This window comes from Neovison vison, chromosome 13 (assembly GCF_020171115.1).
Source record: "Neovison vison isolate M4711 chromosome 13, ASM_NN_V1, whole genome shotgun sequence".
Taxonomy (NCBI): domain Eukaryota; kingdom Metazoa; phylum Chordata; class Mammalia; order Carnivora; family Mustelidae; genus Neogale; species Neogale vison.
In genome coordinates, this window is record NC_058103.1 from 84,646,166 (window position 1) to 84,666,148 (window position 19,983).

General features: G+C 36.3%; 1 protein-coding gene across 5 annotated transcripts in view; it reads left to right on the forward strand.

The window, feature by feature from the left end:
- Nucleotides 1-19,983, forward strand: part of TTBK2 (tau tubulin kinase 2) — a 162,862-nt gene that overhangs the window by 70,056 nt on the left and 72,823 nt on the right. For all 5 annotated transcript variants that reach the window (XM_044231585.1, XM_044231586.1, XM_044231584.1 and 2 more), the window contains 3 exons: nucleotides 10,107-10,180; nucleotides 15,241-15,381; nucleotides 16,862-16,966. In XM_044231585.1, the coding sequence (XP_044087520.1) occupies nucleotides 10,107-10,180; nucleotides 15,241-15,381; nucleotides 16,862-16,966 (320 nt within the window). The remainder of the gene's footprint in view (nucleotides 1-10,106; nucleotides 10,181-15,240; nucleotides 15,382-16,861; nucleotides 16,967-19,983) is intronic.

The following is a 19,983-nucleotide window of genomic DNA, read 5'->3' on the forward strand; positions in this document are numbered from 1 at the left end:
AGATTGCTCTGGGAACCATATACATTTTAACAGTGTTTATTCTTCTGATCCATGAGTACGAAATGTTTTTCCATCTTTTTGTGTCTTCTTCAATTTCTTTCATAAGTGTTCTGTAGTTTCTAGAGTATAGATACTTCACCTCTTTGGTTAGGTTTATTCCAAGGTATCTTATGATTTTTGGTGCTATTGTAAATGGAATCAATTCCCTAATTTATCTTTCTATAGTTACATTGTTAGTGTATAAGAACGTAGCTGATATTTTTGCATGATTTTGTATCCTGCCACATTACTGAATTGCTGTATGAGTTCTAGTAATTTTGAGGTGGAGTCTTTAGCATTTTCTACATAAAGTATTTTGTCATCTGCAAAAACAGAGAGTTTGACTTCTTTTATGCCAATTGGAATACCTTTTCCTTCTTTTTGTTGTTCGTTTGCTGTTACTAGGACTTCTAGTACTATGCTGAACAATAGTGGTGAGAGTGGGCATCCTTGTTATGTTCCTGATCTTTTTTTTTTTTTTTTAGATTTTTTAAAAAATTTATTTGACAGAGATCACAAGTAGGCAGAAAGAGAGGGAAGCAGGCTCCCTGCCAAACAGGGAGCCCGATGCAGGGCTTGATTCCAGGACCCTGGGATCATGACCTGAGCCGAAGGCAGAGGCTTTAACCCACTAAGCCACCCAAACGCCCCTGTGTTACTGATCTTAACAGAAAGGCTCTCAGCTTTTCCCCATTGAGAATGATTTTCACTGTGACTTTTCATAGATGGTTTTTATGAAATTGAGGTCTCTTCCTCCATCCCTACACTAGGTGGGATTTATCCTTGTGATGCAAGGATGGTTCAACATTTGGAAATGAATCAGTGTGATAGAAAACATTAAATAAGAGGAGAGAGAAGAACCGTATGGTCCTCTGAATTGATACAGGAAAAGCATTTGGCAAAATACAGCATCCTTTCCTGGTTTTTTGGATATTAACCCCTTATCACTATATGATATGTGATAAGGTTTATCCCATTTTATTCCATTCAGTAGGTTGCTGGGGTTCATTTTGTTGATGGTTTTCTTTGTTGTGCAGAAGTTTTATATCCCATTCACTAGGTTGCCTTTTCATTTTGTTGATGGTTTTCTTTGTTGTGCAGAAGTTTTATAATTTGGTGTAGTCCCACTTGTTTATTTTTGCTTTTGTCATCTTTGCTTTTGGTGTGAAATTCCAAAAAATCATTGCCAAGACCAGGGTCAAGGAGCTTATCCTTATGTTTTCTTTTATGAATTTTATGGTTTCAGGTTTTACATTCAAATCTTTAGTCTATCTTGAGTCTGTTTTTGTGTAAAGTATAAAATAGGGTCTAGTTTTCATTCTTTTTCATATGGCTGTCCATCTGACTTTTTTGTATGTGATTATCTCTTCCATATTGTAGACTTAATTCTTATGCTGGCTTCCTTCATGGTTGAGAGATAGTTGCTGATAGCAACTGGAAGGGAGCTACATTCTTTTTTCCTTAAAAATAACATTTCAGGATGCTTGGGTGACTCAGTTGGTTAAGCAACTGCCTTCGGCTCAGGTTATGATCCTGGAGTCCTGGGATCGAGTCCTGCATCGGGCTCCCTGCTCAGCGGGAGTCTGCTTCTCCCTCTGACCCTCCCACTTCTCATGCTCTCTCTCTCAAATAAATAAATAAAATCTAAAAAAAAAAATTCTTCTCATAATTGTCATATGAAATGTACTAGGTTTCGTTCTGATTAGAATATCCCTAGAAAACAAAAGAAACAAAATAATTATATTTGTCAGAGTAATGTCATGCTTTGAATGTCTTAAGTCTTGAATATTTAGTTTTTTGCCATCAACAAATTGATCTCAGAGTAATATCATGCATTGAATGCCTTAAGTCTTGAATATTTAGTTTTCTTGCCATCAACAAATTGATCTCTGTAACAAAAGAGAACTGTATCTATTACTCTGATTTTAGAGCAGTTAATGCCCCACTTTGGGTCTGGGAGTGGATCAAACCCATTGAGACAGTAGATACATGATAAAGGAAGATCATTCCCCAATTTGGGTAATTTGGGTATGATTAGTAAGGGGGAATGAACACTGGATATTTAGTCAGGAAGATGTTTTATGGGGCACCTGGGTGGCTCAATCAGTTAAGTGTCTGACTCTTGGTCTCAAAAAAAAATAAAAAAGACCCTTTATAAATATGCTGTGTCATTTAATTTTCTCGATAGTTTTGCTGAGGAAACTGAGACTTGCTTAAGGTTCCATAATTATTAAGTGTCAGAATGAGATTTAACTCTAAGCTAGTCCTTTTTTTCTTTCCTTCAGTCTTGTGTCTTCTTCAAAGAAAAATAATAGGCTGTCCCACATGGTATATGGCATCAATGACCCTATCTTCTAAGATTTCAAAGTGATTTTCTGTAGATTTCTTAATTTACATATCATCACAAGGTACCAAAATTATGGGGTTCAGTTTAAGCAGTGCTTAAACAGAAACTTATAACAGTGAACACCTATATTGAGAAGCCAAAAAGATCTCCAGTAAATTACCTAACCTTTCACCTTGTGACCGTAGAGAAGGAAGAACAAATTAAACCTAAAGGTAGCAGAGCCAACCTGGCTGTCTTAGTCGGTAGAGCATTTGACTCTTGATCTCAGGTTTGTGAGTTCAAGCCCCTTCTTGGATGCCTGGGTGGCTCAGTCCCTTAAGTGTCTGCCTTTGGTTCAGATCATGATCCCAGGGTCCTGGGTTTGAGCCCCACATCGGGCTCTTTGCTCAGAGGGAAGTATGCTTCTCCTTCTACCTGTCACTCCCCCTGCTTGTGCTCTATCTGACAAATAAGTTAAAATCTTTAAACAAAAACAAAACAATCTAAAGCAAGGAGAAGGAAGGAAATAGTAAAGATTACAGTGGAAATGAATGAAATAGAGGGTGGAAAAACAAGAAGGGGAACCAAAAAAACCCAAAAATTAGTTCTTTGAAAAAAAAAAACAAACAAAATTAACATACCTTTAGCTAGACAGACCAAGAAAAAATGAAGAATCAAATTACTAAAACCAGGAATGAAAGAGGGGACATTTCTTTTGAACTTACAGAAATGAAGAGGATTATAATAAGGGAAAATAGCCTTGAAAAAGAACAATGAAGCTGAAGTATTTACACTTTCTGATTTCAGAACTTTCTACAGAATGATAGTAATTATGGTACTGGCATATAGATAGAAATGTAGATCAGTGGAAAGAATTGAAAGTCCAGAAGTTGTCACATTATGGTCAGTTTATTTTTGACAAGGGTGCCAAGAACATTCAATGGGGAAAGGAGTCTTTTCAACAAATGGTGCCAGCACGACTCCATTAGATATTGTAAAAGAATAAACAGCACATATGTTGGTCTCTGCCCCTAGTTCCTGGCAGAGACCTCTTAAAATCCGTGTAATCTCTTGATTGATAACAGCACTAGGAGCAACTTTTGTTCTGATACTTGGTCTTAGTTGTTTTGGCTAGGACACTGGTTCCTGACACAGAGCTCCTGTGTTTCTAAGCATTTCCGATAGGAGTGTCTCGTGTTCCAATGAAGCAACTCTTGGTGGGCTCCTTAATAGCTTCAGGATGATGGCAGGTCACCAGAAAGACTAGGTCATGATTAGAAGTTTGGAATTTTCAGCCTTACCCTCTGTCCTCTGGGAAGTAGTAAAGATTCCAGAAGGATGGGGTTCAGAGATCTTCTGAGCTGGTGCACACTTGGAGGTGCTGGAAGAGTGGTGCACACAGAAGGAGCACGGCAGCTCTGCACCACTTCCCACACAGCTCTCCCTATGTGTCTCTAAATCTGGCTGCTCATCTGTACTCTTTATTATAGCCTTTGTAATAAATTGGTAAATCTAAGTATCTCCCTGAATTCTATAAGCTAGCAAACTGTCAAACCCAAGGAGGGGGTCATTTATACAGGTGACAACCTGGGACTTGGGATTGGCATTTCAAGTAGGGGCAGTGTTGCAGAACTAAGCCCTTTTGGGGATCTGATGTAAACTCCAGGTAGATAGAATTGTATTAAATTATAGGACAGACACCCAGCCAGCCGGTCTCGAGGAGAATAGCTTGATGTGTGGAAAGCCCTCACGTCTGGTGTCAGAAGTGTTTTGAGTGTGGTAGTAGTGGGAGAGTAAAGGAGAAACACAAGAGGAGTATGTCTTCCATCACAGTTATACACATGCAAAAGAATGAAGTTGGACCCTTACCTCGTACCATATATAAACCCATATATAAAAATTTATTCAAAATGGGGGCACTTGGCTGGCTTAGTTGGTGGAGCATTTGATTCTTGATTTCAGGGTCATAAATTCAAGCCCTACATTAGATGTAGAATTTACTTACAAATAAAAAAATAAAATCTTTCTGAGGGTTTTGAAGGGGCGGGGGGTGGGAGGTTGGGGGAACTAGGTGGTGGGTATTAGGGAGGGCACGGATTGCGTGGAGCACCAGGTGTGGTGCAAAAACAATGAATACTGTTAACGCTAAAAAGAAATAAAAAGTTAAAAAAAAAAGAATAGAGGGAAAACACCTCAAAAATAAAATAAAATCTTTTAAAAATTTCTTCACAGTGGATCAAAGACTTAAACATAAAACTCTTACAAGAAAACATATGTGTAAATCTTTGTGACCTTGGATTAGGCAATGAGTTCTTAGATATGTTGCGAAAACTGTAAAACAGCAAAACAAAAAATGGATTAATTGGACTTCATCACATTTAAAAACTTTTATGCTTCAAAGATCACCATCAAGAAGGTGAACAGACACAGCACCTGGATGGCTTAATTGTTAGGCAACTGCCTTCGACTAAGGTCAGGATCCCAGGGTCCTGGGATTGAGTCTGTATTGGGCTCACTGCTTGGCGGGGAGCCTGTTTCTCCCTCTACCTGCTGCTACCCCTACTTGTGCTCCCTCCCTGTTAAATAAATTAAAAAGATTTTTTAAAAATGTGAACAGACAACCCACAGAATAGGAGAAAATATTTTCAAATCATGTATCTGATAGGACTGTATTTAGAATATATAAAGAACTCATAAACTCAGTAATAAAGAGACATAAAACACAATTTAAAAATCAGCAAAGGATCTGAATAGACATTTCTCCAGAGAAGATATACAGATTGCCAGTAAGCACATGAAAAGATGCTCAACATTATTAGTGATTATGGAAATTAAATCAAAACTATACTGAGATGTCAGTTCACTCTCACTAGGATGACTGCAGTAAAAAGAAATACAGATAATAACAAGAGTTGGTGAGGATGTAGAGAAGTTAGAAGAGAAGTTAGAAGCCTCATATGTTACCGGTAGGAATATAAAGTTGTGCAGCTTTTTTGGACAACAGTCCAGCAGTTCCTATGGACTGCTTAAGATTAAACATATTAATAACTATATAAGATTAAGCATAGCTACATAATGGATATTATTGACAATGAAAAGAAGTGAAATATTGATACCTGCCATGACATGGATGAGTTTTGAACACATTATGCTAGGTGAAAGAAACCAGTCACAAAAACTATATTGTATGATTCCATTTATGTGAAATGTCCAGAATAGTCAGGTCTGTAGAGATAGAAAGTAGTTTAGTGGGACTGACTCTCATGGGGTTGGGGGAGTTGCAGGGGGAAGTGGAAGTGACAACTAATAAGTATGGGTTTTTTGGTGGGGTGGGGTGGGGTAGGGCTGTTGAAAATGTTCTAATGTTGATTATGGTGGTGGTTGTACAACTGTGAATATACTAAAAACAATTGAATTACACTTTAAATGGGTGAATTTAGTGGTACATTAATAATGTTCCAATAAAGGTATTGTTAAAAACTTGTTCATTGTTTAGTTAGTGTGTACCCTGTGCAGAGCTGGGTACTAGAGCCCCTACCCTAGGAGTACTTAGAGTCTAGGGGTCAGACAAGCAAAGACAGTATAGCCTAATGATGCTGAAATTTATGTATTTATCATATTCTTGTGCCTTTAATGAGAATGTATGGGAGGTTATTAAGTAGGAATAAAATGAGGATTGGTGTGGGTTTGACATCACTCCTGTCCTAGAGTGACATTAAGATTATTTAGATGTCATGGGGCACTTGGCTAGCTCAGTTGGTAGAGTGTGCAAATCTTGATCTCAGAGTTGGATGGAGAGATTACTTAAAAATAAAATCTTTTATTTATTTATTTTTAAAGATTTTTATTCATTTATTTGAGAGTGAGGGAGACAAAGAGCATGTGGACATGAATGTGAGGGAGGGGCAGACAGAGAGGGAGAAGCAGACTCCCAGCTGAGCAGGGAACCTGATGTAGGGCTCCATCCCAGGACCCTGGGATCATGACCTGAGGTGAAGGCAGGCACTTGACGGACTGAGCCACCCAGATGTCCTAAAATAAAATCTTCTTTAAAAAGACTATTTACATGTCTTTTATACTGGGAGTTCTTAAAACTTTATTAAATGGTTTATCTAGGGACTTTGAGTGGTTTCTGTAATATTTCTGGACCTCTCCTCTAATCTTACTGTGCATGAAGTTGAATATTTTTGTGAACGTGGAATCATAATCACGCCTAGCAGTACATAGTGTGGGACTGTCTTGGTTTTTTTGTTTGTTTGTTTGTTTGCTTACCAACTAGATTTGACCTAGGAGACTGCCTGACTTATCATAAAGATTGCTGTAGTTCTGGTATCTGGATTCTCCTCAGGACTCTTTTTTTTTTTTTTAAAGATTTTATTTATTTACTTGATAGAGTTTACAAATAGTCAGAGAGGTAGGCAGAGAGGGAGGAGGAAGCAGGCTCCCCACTGAGCAGAGAGCCCGATGTGGGACTCAATCCCAGGACCCTGAGATCATGACCTGAGCCGAAGGCAGAGGCTTTAACCCACTGAGCCACCCAGGCGCCCCTCTCCTCAGGACTCTTAACTAATGACAGTTTATTAGGTCTCTCCTGATATATTATGGGTTTAGCAAGCTGATTCTCTTTCCCTTTGGTTTCTCTTTCTCCACAATAATGATTTTGAATTATTAACACTCTCTTCAAGTATAACTTACCCTGTTCCCTTCATTTTTAGAGATTATTTTGCAGAATTCTTCACATCTGAAAAATGGGGAAAATAATAATACTTAAGGTGTGAAGATTAAATGCATGTAAATCACTTAATATAATGCCTGCCACAATATGCTTGCATATTATGCATGTTTTACTAGCTATCATTATTTATATTAATTTGTTTATTCACAGATACTAAGTGGGCATTTCACTAATTGACAGGTGCTGTGCTAGTCACCAGAACAAGATAGATACTGTCCCTGTACTCAGTTTGTACTAGTTATTACAATAGTTATTTTTATACTCTAAGTGGTGGTGAAGAATTACTATTCCAGTTAAATTGTAGTTTCTTCATGCTTCTAAAAATTTGTAGGATTTTCACTAATTGCATGTATCTAAAATATAAGAGCAATAGTACACTATGCTAAAAAGTGTGAGTTAAGAACTCAATTAAGCTCTAACCTATAACAATGAAGATGTGTTGGTGAATCCTAAAGAGTTTGCTACTGACTTTATATTTTGTTTATCAGTCAAGGATCTACAGTTTATTTGATTTCTTTTTTTTTTTACTATAAGTAGGATATTTTCACTATCAAGAGATAAATAGTATTTTGGTGTTATGTACCATAAGATATTTTTGAAAGAACATTCTGAGAAGCATTAAATACAGTATGGCCTTTTGTTTTTAGATGGTTGAAATGTCTTTGTAATAGACATCCATCATTTAAATGTTATATGCTAGGAAGGTGGAATTTTTAATGGATAATAAGAATAAAATACTTCCTAAATGATTTTTAAATTGTTCCTTTGAAGCTGAGGGAAAGAGTAAATTGCTAATTGGCCTGTCATTTCATCCTTTCATTCTTACTGCAGTTTACTAGATGACAGACATAGTTTTGCAAATATTTGTAAAATACATATAAAGTGATGCACATGCATTGTACACATTGGGAATTATTGCTCCCATTGAACATATTTTTTGTGCGTTCCAACCCTTTCCAGCAAAACCACAGAGAAAGAGAGAATAGTGTAAAAGAAGTTAAATTATTAACTAAAATAAGTCTGGATTGTATTTGTATTTTAAGTCCATCAGTAGAAAGTTTTTGTTTTTGTTTTTGTTTTAATTTTGAGGTGTATTTCTCATTCATTCACCAAATCTTGCCCATCAATCTCTTGGCGTATGACTTGCTCACTTTACAGGCAAACTTCTTCAAAGATTACCCTCACTGCCTCATAGTTGATTCATACTTTATTCCATTGAAGACTGGCTGTCGCCCTTTCTACTCACTAGTGACTTCTTAATTTTTATATTAACCAGCACTTCTCAGCCTTTATGTAGCATTTGCCATGAGCCAAAATGTTTCTTCTCATTGTATGTCTATAATACCTCTTTCTCATAGTTTCCCCATTCATTTCTGGCTACTAATTGATTCCCTTCATGCATTCTTTTATTTTTTCCTATGCTCTAAATGTTTCATTTTCTAAAATTCAGTTCTTAGATTAATTTTCTTCTCATTCTTTATATTCTTCCCACTTGGTTGTTTTCCATCTGTGTGTGTAGTTCTATCTATCTTCCATGAACTTATGGTTCCCCAGTGTATTTCTTCAGCTCAGCTTTTTGCTCAGCAGCAGGCTTAAAATTACAATTGTCTGCTAAATTCACCAGGTTGTCCTTAAACTCGACATTCTAATATCCCTTAGAGCCTATACAACCTACTATATATTCTCTTATTTTGGTGCAACTTACCATTTAATTGTACCAGTTTCTAGCCAGAAACTGTCTTTGGTATCTCTCATATTTATCTCATTTTTTCCATCTCTCCTATACTATTTATCATTTAAACCCTATTCTCTCTCGGGATATTGTAACTGTTCCAGAGTGACCTTTCTGCCTTTAGAGTTGACCTCTGTGTGGTCTGTCATTGCCACCATATCAGTGTTCTAAAGTACAATGTTTTAAGTGTGTTTTTCCTCATCTTAAAGTTTTGTAGATGCTTCTCTTTACCCAGCAATAGATCCAATAGATCATATATCCATCCATGGCCCATCTCCTTTTGGATCACTTAGAGAACTTTTTAAAAGCTCCAACCTGTATTTTTCCCCACCAATTCTGAATCACTAAAGAATGCAGGAATTTACAAAGTTTTCCAAGATGATTTTGATACATAGCTGGGGCTGAGAAAAACTGACTTCTCCATGTGGCTTACTTTCCTTGTTATAGAGTCTAAGACCCTTCAGGGCCTCTTGTCTCTTGTTCTCCAGCATCTCCTCATGCTGTTCTCCCTTCACTATGCTCCAGACAAAATGCCCTCTTCTTGCCCTGGAGCCCACCAGTCTTAATCCTTTTCTAGGACCTTTGTTTGCTTTTGTTGAATCAGGGAAGACCCTGGATTTCTACGTGTTCCACCTCTGCTTTCCTCTGCACCTTAGTCAGCACCTCCTTGGATTTCATAGGTAAAACCCAGGTTGAAAACCACTGAACTAATCCAAATCATTGAGGCAAAGAAAGATTAAGTGATTAAGGGACTGAAGTCATATATTGGTGAATGGCAGAACATATCTGAAATTCAGGATTTATACTTATAAATTTATATTATATTTATATATATATTTCAGGATTTATATTTATACAATAAATTTATATTATAAATATAATATTTGTATCCCCCAGGATTTATATTCCTAACAGAGTTCTTATTTATTGCTCTTCTCTGTTTTCATATGTATAATATCTGGGCAAGTTGATCTGAAATGACCTTTTAATTCTTTACTTCATAAATAAGTTATCTTTCATTTATTTCCTCATTCATTTATTTATTCATTCAATAAACATGTGTTTGACTACACACAGAGCAATGTAGGGTCCAGGGGGAGGTGGATAGAAAATTTGAATAATACAGATTTCCTATTTTTAAGGTTCTTAAGACAGGTCCTTTATATTCAATTATAAAATACTATACAAAAAGGCAAATTATTAATTATTTAGAAGAGAAATCATAGCATAACCTTTTCCACTGTTTTCTGTCTTTCTTTCTTTCTTTTATCCAGGGAAAGACCACGTTTGTAGATTTATTGGCTGTGGGAGGAATGATCGATTCAACTATGTGGTCATGCAGTTGCAGGTAGGTTACTTGGAAATGTATCTTAAAATATTTCAGTTTTGATCAAAGTACCTAATTTCAGCAGATATGAATAAAATAGAATTCTTGATATCATCTCAGAATGTTTTATATTATGCAGATGGAATTTCATTTAAACAGATTTGACATAGATTTTCCCAAAGATGGAAGGGTTGTTCTTTTTTTTTGCTATTGTTTTTTTGTTTCAAGGGTACAGGTCTGTGAATCCTCAGTCTTACACAATTCACCACACTCACCATAGCACATACCCTCTGTAATGTCCATCACCCAGCCACCCTATCCCTTCCAACTTCCTCCCCTCCAGCAACCCTCAGTTTGTTTCTTGAGGTTAAGAGTCTCTTATCCTTTGTCTCCCTCTCTGGTTTCGTCTTGTTTCATTTTTCCATCTGGAAGGGTTGTTCTTGTCAACTATCCATTGATTATCATCATTGCAGTTTTTCAATCCCCACATGGATTGTTGGATAGGAATCTTGCCCGGTCCCTCTCTCTTCCTCTCTTTGTTACCTCCAGTTTTTTTTTTTTTTTTTTTGTAATTTATTTATTTGACACAGAGAGAGAGAGAGAGAGAGATCACAAGTAGGCAGAGAGGCAGGCAGAGAGAGGAGGAAGCAGGCTCCCTGCTGAGCAGAGAGCCCGACACGGGGCTTGATCCCAGGACCCTGAGATCATGACCTGAGCTGAAGGCAGAGGCTTAACCCACTGAGCCACCCAGGCTCCCCACCTCCAGTTTTTAATTTATGTGCTCAAGAACCAACTTTGACTGCTTGAAAATTTAAGTATTACTTGATACATAGGAGAAATGCATTCTTTTTTCTTTTTTCATTCATTAACATAGTTCTCTTTCCTAGATGGAGAGTGGAGTTGGGTTGGGGCAGCAGAGGAAAGAAATTCAGAAAAAATTTCAGAAAACTAAGGAGGCCAGTGTAGATCAGATAACAATGGCCTTTGTGGCCTTTGGCAGGCTCCTCTGGATTTATCCAACAACCTTTCCAATTGACTTTCATGCAGTATTTTTTCCTGTTCATAAGAAAATTATCCACCATTAGCCATGCATCTCTACAGTTAAGATTGACTTGATTTGGAGTAAAGCTAATATAATTGTTAGAGGGTACTCTGTCTTACATGACATATTGAAGATAAATACTATGTTTCCCCTTGTATATTGTGATAAAATTTACATAGTCAGCTTCTCACTGCCACTTTTAATTTCTTCTAAAAATCCTAAATTCTTTTGGGTATGGAGGGCAGGAGGGGCAGAAGGAGAGGTTGAAAGAGAATCTTAAGCAGGTCCATGCTCAGGACAGAGCTTGATGCAGGCTCGATCTCATGATCCTGAGATCATGACCTGAGCCAAAATCAGGAGTTGTATGCTCCACTGAGTGAGCCACCCAGGCGCCCCCTAAATTTATTATTCTTTATTACCTTTTTCTTCTTGGTGATTCAGTTGTAGAATATCTGCCTTAAAAATTTTAAGGACTGGGGCACCTGGGCGGCTCTTAAAATCTGGGTCTTGAAATCTTACGGGTTTGAGAATTTGTGCTTCTTTTCTCATTTCTACCTGCAACATCTGGGAAGAGTCTCATGAAATTTCCTTTCACCATTGAGGCTTTACATGAGCAGCTTTCATATAGCCAAAGGGTGGTATTTTGTGAAAAAGGGTTATCACCTAAGGAGGGGCAAAAAAATTTTTGAATCTTATAATCATACAGATGTAGATCTAGATTACCTAACATCAGAGCTGCCTTATTTTAAAAATTTTTTCTTATTGTGAAAAAAATTAAACATACACAAAATAAAATAGTATAATGGACATCTTTGTACTCATCACCCAGCTTCAGTAGTTATCAGTACATGGTCCATCTTGTTCCTGGTGTATTCTTCCTCTCCTCTCCCTCCCCGGATTATTTCAAAGCAAAATGGAAGCATATTTTATCTGGAAATACATGAGTATGTATTCCTAAGAGTCAGAGACTCTCTTTCTCCTCTTAATCACAGTAAACAGTAATTCCTTAATAATAGCACTAAATATCAAGATAATCTTCAGATTTCCTTATTGTATATCTTCTATTTTATTTTTTTTTAATATTTGGATTACTTAAATCTGGTTTCACAGAGGGTTCCACATGTTGCATTTGGTGGATATAATTCTTAAACCTTCTTTACTTTATAGGTTCCCTCTATTTCTTTTTTTTACAGTTTTGTTGTTGTTGTTCATATTGTCATTGACAAAAATGATGTCGCTTGTCATGAAGTTCACATATTCTGGAGTTTGCTGATTATCTCCCTCCTTATTTAACATGTTCTATCCACTGTATTTTCTGTAAACTGGTGATTAGATCTTTGTTTTTAATTAGCCAAAGTACTTCAGAGGTGAGTGGTATGTTCTTCTTGCATCCCATCCCTAGGCAATGTCTGGGTTGTCTCTTTTTAATATTCTTAGGATTGATCCTTGAGATTCAGGGACAGTCAGCCTGATGCATCCTTTTTAAAGCTCCCAGTAGTTTTTCTTCTAGGTTTTATCAACTGATTAGTAATCATTGCCTAGATCCATTACTTCAGTGGGGTTGCAGGTGTATGATTCTAATTCTATCAGTTTTCCTTAATTAATAGCTGGAATTCTTCTTCAAAAAAGCACTCCCTCAACTAATAGGTTACCTGAGATAATTTTTTATATAGGAGGGGCAGGATTTGTCCTTGTTTCTTTTCTTCTGTTTACTAGTTTTCAAAATAACAAGTTGGTTCCCTAATATTTTCCAAAGAGGACTGATGAGCTCTGTCTTTTTTTTAAAAAAAAATATGAGTTCATGGATTTCACATCTTTTATATTTCTCAATTATTGCAGTTGTTTTTAATGTTCAAATTGCTCTATCTTCGACCAATAGGTCTTCTTTCAAGTTGGATTCTGATTCATTTTGGTAAGACCGGACTATAGCAGTCTTTGATAGCATCCTTACTTTCTCGTCCAATATCATGTTCCAAGCTCATTCTGTGTGTTTCATGCTTCAGAGCTAGAATCAGCCATTTCTCCAGTAAGCCCTGATTCCTCTTCATGGGAAATGGTATTTAGAGACCACAAACTCTAGAGGCTATGTGTATCTCTTGCAATTGGGTTGAACATTGTTTTAAATTCATTTCAAGTGGATGGGTTCAGGATACACATTTTTTAAAAGAGAAAGTAGATATTTCTAGTTCAAATTTGTGACAGTAGGGTTGCTGACAACTTATTTTTATCTCTTTGCTCTTACACACTTTTAAATATATGTAGATGAAATGATATGGGGATTTACATGAAAATAATCCAGCATATATATGTGTGGGAAGGAAAAGGGTGTGCATTGCAAGGGTGTGGGGGAGTAGGTAACAAACAGGTGAAACAAGATTAGCTATGAATTGATAATTGTTAATTCTTGGTGATGAGTAGTTATGTGAGGGTTCATTATATTATTTTCTTTTAGGTTCACTTCACATTTTTAGTAGTAAAATCCACTTGCATTTTTATTGGGATCATGTTAAATTTATAGAATTACTTAGGGAAAACGATTTTTTTTTCATTCAATAATATTCATTCTGTGTTATGAATAAGAATCCCTGGTGGCTGTGTACCAGTCAGTAAGATGAGTGTACCATAATTTATTTAACCTTTCATTTATTGATAGATATGTGGATTGTTTTCAGTTTTTCTTTGTAACAAATAATAACTACTTTTATTTAGTTTATACTGTGAAGTTTTTTTTATTAAATTAATTTATTTATTTTCAGAAAAACAGTATTCATTATTTTTTCACCACACCCAGTGCTCCACGCAATCCGTGCCTTCTATAATACCCACCACCTGGTACCCCAACCTCCCACCCCCTTGCCTTCAAACCCCTCAGATTGTTTTTCAGAGTCCATAGTCTCTGATGATTCACCTCCCCTTCCAATTTATACTGTGAAGTTTTTAATTTTAATTAGGTGAATAAAACCTGCATGTATTTACCATGTTAATAACTTTTCCCCATACTCCTGCTAGCCTTATATTTTATCTTTTTGGATTTTGTTAGTTGATACCTTAGTTTACATTTTAAAAGATGTGAAATTTTAGGGACACCTGGGTGGCTTGTTGAATAAGCATCTACCTTCGGCTCAGGTCATGATCCTGGGGTCCTGGAATCAAGTCCTAGATCGGGTTCCTTGCTCAGAGGGAGTCTGCTTCTCCCTCTGCCTGCTCCCCCTTCTTGTGTGCTCTTTCTTTCTCTCTGACAAATAAATAAATAAATAAAAATTTTAAAGAAATTAAAAAATAACTGATTTGAAATTTTAGAATTATTACTACTGTCATAAGTTAAATTAGTTGATTTTCCTTCAAAAGCTTTTATAATGGTGGAAGTTGTTTACAAATAAAGTTCCAGTATTTCTCAGGTATATTTTTGGAAATCAAAATACTGATTTTTGAGAAAAAAATTATTGGAATGCTCGTAAGTTATTAGCTACTCATGGGATTGTGAAACTCATTATTGTAGATTATCACTTATTTTATATTTGGAATTATTGCTCTGGGTACATATGTTTTCTATATTTTCAAATAATCAAGACCATATTTTGTTATGGCATGAAAGGCGGAAACATGATGACTCAAAAACATAGTAAGTTCAAAAACTTCTGGTTATTCTTAAATTTCTTTGAAACATTCGTGCCAAACCTTAATGGAATCTCTTCTCCTGAATGAGAGGGTCACGATTTGTGTAAAATCCTTGCTCTTTCTGTCAAAACTGTTTTTAAAGATTTATTTATTTGAGAGAAAGCATGAGCCGGGGGGTGGGGAGGAGAGGGAGAGAAAGAATCCTAAGCAGAGGCTCTGCTGAGTGTGGGTCCCGCGCTGCTCAGGGCTCCATCCCACAACCCCAAGACCATGACCTGAACGGAAACCAAGACTTGGATGCTCAACCAACGGAGCTACCCAGGTTCCCCTGTCAAGACATTTTTAATGGTAAGCGAATAACTTCCCACTCTTCTTTTATAACATAGTACCATATGTGAAAGTGTTTGTTTGGTTTACACAGGGTCGGAATCTGGCAGATCTACGCCGTAGCCAGTCCCGGGGCACATTCACCATTAGCACTACTCTTCGGTTGGGTAGACAGATTCTCGAGTCTATTGAGAGCATCCATTCTGTGGGATTCTTGCACCGAGACATCAAACCGGTAAGAGGCCTTTTCAAGTCAGAGCACAGAATGAGTTTGCTTTGTACTCTTAATCTAATGAAGGGACACAATAAATTATGAATGTAGCTTTCTGTATTTGCTTTCTATTATTAAATACAAGGTAATATTTTAATTCTGTAACTAAAAGCAAAATATAACTTGCCTCTTAATTTTTAAAAAAAATTCGAATTACAAACTACAATTTAACATTTAGGAGCTTTTTTCATACAATGAAAATGTTGCTAGCAGCCAAAGTAAAAATTAATAATGCTTGACTATTATTATTATGTGTGTTAACATTCCTAGTTACTTAGCCTTACACTAAATTGGAAGTCATTCTTTAGATTTCTTTTTCCTGATACTGTGTAAAAATATATACATATGTGGCTTTTATATTCATTGTGTTCTCTGAACTATTTCTCAAGTGACAAATTGTACTTATAAGGAGCCATCAATTATGAAAGACCTTATTTTTTCTTCTGAGTGCTACAGTGGCAATATATAGTATTTTTCTATTCTGTTTTTTCTTAGAAATTGTCATTTCCATAACTGAAATATGCGTTTATTTTTCCTTCTTTGTTTTTTTATTGCTCACAAGGGGAAATGATCCATTTCTGATATACTGTATTTACTATAAATATATCATGTGTTGGTTAGTGCAGTTGAAAATTACATCCATCTGTTGCTACATGATTTCTAAAATTAAATAGTTTACATGAAAATGCCAACTAAAATTAACATTAGTAGAGTCAGGCTTAATGGAATATAGATTTCTCTTGCTCGCAATTCTATGCCAAACTAAATGTCACTACTTTAGAAGCATGGTGACTGAAGACTTTCCATTTTCATCTGAAAACTCCCTAAGTAGAACACTATTTTAAAATAAAAGCTGACAATTTTTGTAGCAGTTTTGCTTTTTCCTTTATAAATTCTCTTTTTACATACCATCTTTGCAGATTTGTACTCATTTAATATTACATTTATTTTTTAAGGGAAGAATGCAAAGTGTATTTCATGTAAGTCTGTTTTGAAATGCTTCCTTAAATTGAATTTTAATTTTTATGCTTAGTGAAATTCATCTTTATGATGCTTATAGGAAATTCATTTAAATTTTTAGCTGTGTCTTCAATTTTGCTCACTCCTAGTTCCTCCCATTTTAGAAAGGAAGAGTTGGGCTGTCTTTAAAGTGGTGACTTAGACCAGAATTTCAAGGAACATAGAGTTCCACTTAAGTCAGTGATGTTGTAGGTAACTTTGTACCATCACTTAATTCTTTGTTCCTCAAAGTTACCTGCTCCTAGGCATTAATAGAATACACAAGATTATGTATTAATATCCAGTAAATATCATGGATTAGAATAGTGTGTTTGAGACATATGTATTATATAGAGTTTAAATAGAAGAATTAAAATATAGGAAGGATATATGTAAGGATTTAGTATTATAAGAATATGTATATTTTCCTTCTTTGCTTTTCTAGTCGAACTTCGCCATGGGTCGCTTTCCTAGTACATGTAGGAAATGTTACATGCTTGATTTTGGCTTGGCTCGACAATTTACCAATTCCTGTGGTGACGTCAGACCAGTAAGATTTTTCATATTATTATTAAATTTGAGAATTAACCTGTTATTTGTAGTATCACTTTTTAAAAAAAGAAATATGAATTATGTATAGAATGGATGTTATCCAAGAAGTAGCATATAGATTTTATGATTAAATAAGTGGATAGAGTTAATTTTATTATTGAAAGTTGTGACTTTAAAAAAAAAAAGTACATGAGGGGCAGCTGGGTGGCTTGCTTAAGCATCCGACTTTGTTTCAGGCCATGATCCCAGGATCTTGATTGAGGTCCAGCCCTGCATCAGGCTTACTTGCTCAATGGGGAGCCTGCTTCTCCCTCTCTGTCTGCTACTCCCCCTACTTGTGCTTTCTCACTTTCTCTCAGTTGAATAAATAAATACAATCTTTAAAAAAGAAAAAAAAAAAGGACACTAGACACAGAGTTGGAAGGATGGATTTGGAGAAGAACACACATCGGCCCTTTAGGCTCAAGGGTCTTTTTTGCAGTCTGAGGTTCTTTCTATATCCTACAATTCTATTTTAGTTTTGTACATTTCATATCCAGAATTTCCATTTGGAAATATGTTTTCTCATTGTTGATATTCTCTATTTGAGAATGAACATTATTTTTCTTTATTGATACTCTCTATTTGACGTGATGTTGTCGTCATGCTTTCCTTATGTCTTTAATCAGGCTCTCCTTTGGTTCTGTGAACATACTTATAATGGCTAGTCTGAAATCTTTCCTCTTAAATCTGACATCTTGTCACTGTCACAGGCGGTTTCTGTTGCTTCTCCCACCCCCAAATGTATGGGTCATACTTTCCTGTTTCTTTGATTCCTTATAATTTTTTTGTTGGAGACTGGACATTTTAGATAATTTAGCTGTTTTAGATACCGGTCCTTCTTTCCAGTGCTTTGTTACTGTTATTTGCTTGTTTATTTGTTTAGGGGCTGAACTGGATTTGTTTCTGTGAAGGCTTTTCCCCCTGTGATCCTTCCCTCCCTTTCCCCAACACAGAATAGTAAGTCTCTGCTGTTGCTCCTGGGGGGCAGTCTGCCTATAGTCACCCTGGAATGACTGCTGTACTGGTGGAACTCTCTTCTATACTTTCCCTGACTATACCCAGGTTTTAAACTCCACTAATTGCTGGCCGATTGCTTTGCTGTTTACAATAGTGCCCTGGGGTATAAATTCCAGGCGGGGGCATGACAAACTAATCTAATCTAATTTCTGAGGTTAGAGTTTGGCTATTTCTGACCTCAAGAGGCCTTCTAGAAGTCTTATTCCCCTGGTTCTCTCTTACCTGGCCAGCCCGTAGTCTAGGCTTTATCTTCATTAGATCTGCAAGCAAATCTCCTCTCAACTCCCTATACCACAACCTTCCCTATTTTTGAGAACTGTTTTTAAGTTTAAATTTTACTGTTGCAAACAAGATAAACTCCTGTGGGAAGAGATTAGCAGGTGGTTTGTTTTTGTTTGTTTGTTTGTTTAATGGCCTTTCTCCTGCCCCCAAGCAAAATCTCTGAGCCAAGGCTCTAAAGTTGGGCGGAGAACTGTGGTAGCTTCTGAATGACATCCTTACTCCTAGGAGCTGAGACAAGGCAGTAAGTGGAGATCTCTCAGTTTGTCTGTCCTGTCAGGGAAGCACTATCTCCTGAGCCACGGGAAGGGCTCTTGGGCTCCCAGGATTGTCAACATACACCCAAGGTAGAGATCTGGAAGAACCTCAGAAATGCTGAAGTCCTGCTTCTATGGGAAGAAAGCCTCCAGCTTGGAACTGGGAAATAAGGGAGTCCTGTGTCCATGGTGGCAACAGTCTGGAGTAGAGCCACGTTCTCTGCTCTGGAAGAAAGGAGGGAGGGAATGGTTTTGGTTCAAGTTCCATAGAATTTTCACTTTTCTTGAATAGATGTTTCTTTGTGTTATTTACCCTAAGGACCATTTCCAGGAGCTTTAGTTTTTTAAAATAATTTTCACCAATTTTACTGGGGATCAGGTCAGTAGAACTCCTTATATTGTCGTAACCTACAGTTCAGTTCTTCTAATGTCTCCTTTTTACCTTTAGTTTTGTTTTAACTTTGTACTGATTGTGATTTTCATTTTCTAGCAAATTAAGTTGCACAAAAGCTAAAATACTGATTTTGAATGAGCTAAATATATAATGGAGTTATATACATAAATGTAAATTGTATTTAGAATATAGGCACATGAGAATTTAGGTGCCTTAAAATTATAAGATAATCTTTTTGATTCTAGTGAAGATCTTGCATTAATACGTAGCAAAGCCCGTAGAGAATTTAGGTTCTGTATAGCTTGCTAGATTTGAATTTATTTCTGGAATCCCATTTCTTTTCCAGATATCATTCTTTTTGAATTTTTAGACTGTTACAGGTTATTGTTTATTCTCACACATAACATATATTTAATGAGCACATAATCTGTGTGAGGCATGGATCTAGGTGCTAGGACTGTAGTGGTGAACAAGCAGATCAAAATGAGGCTCTTATGGAAGTTACATTTTTTTGGAGAAGACAGATAAAAAACATATAAATACATAATTTTAGCTAGTGGTATATGCTATGAATAAACACAAAACAGTGTATTGACAGAGAGAGTGATGGGCAGTGAGAAAAAGAAACTATGTTAGTACCAAAAAAGAAAAAAAGGAGACTATTTTAGAAGTAATAGTTAAAAACGACTTCTCTGAGGAGGTATTGAGTTGAGAGTTGAATTAAGTGTGAGAGTGGGCCATGTGAGTATCTTGAAAGAAAGTGTTCCAGGCAAAGAGAATAGCAAGTTTAAAGGCCCTAAGGTATAGTAAGTTTGGTGTGCTTGAGAAAAAGCAGGGAGGCCACTGTGGGTATAGCACAACACAGCATAGCATGATGAGGAGTTCAGTGGCAAGAGATTGTATACGATTTTGCAAAGAGATTTTATTCTAAATATGATAGGAAGCCTTTGGAAAATTTTGAGTGGGGTTGTTGCATAATCTGGTACATGATCTGTCAATAAGCTAATTATATAATGGAATTATATA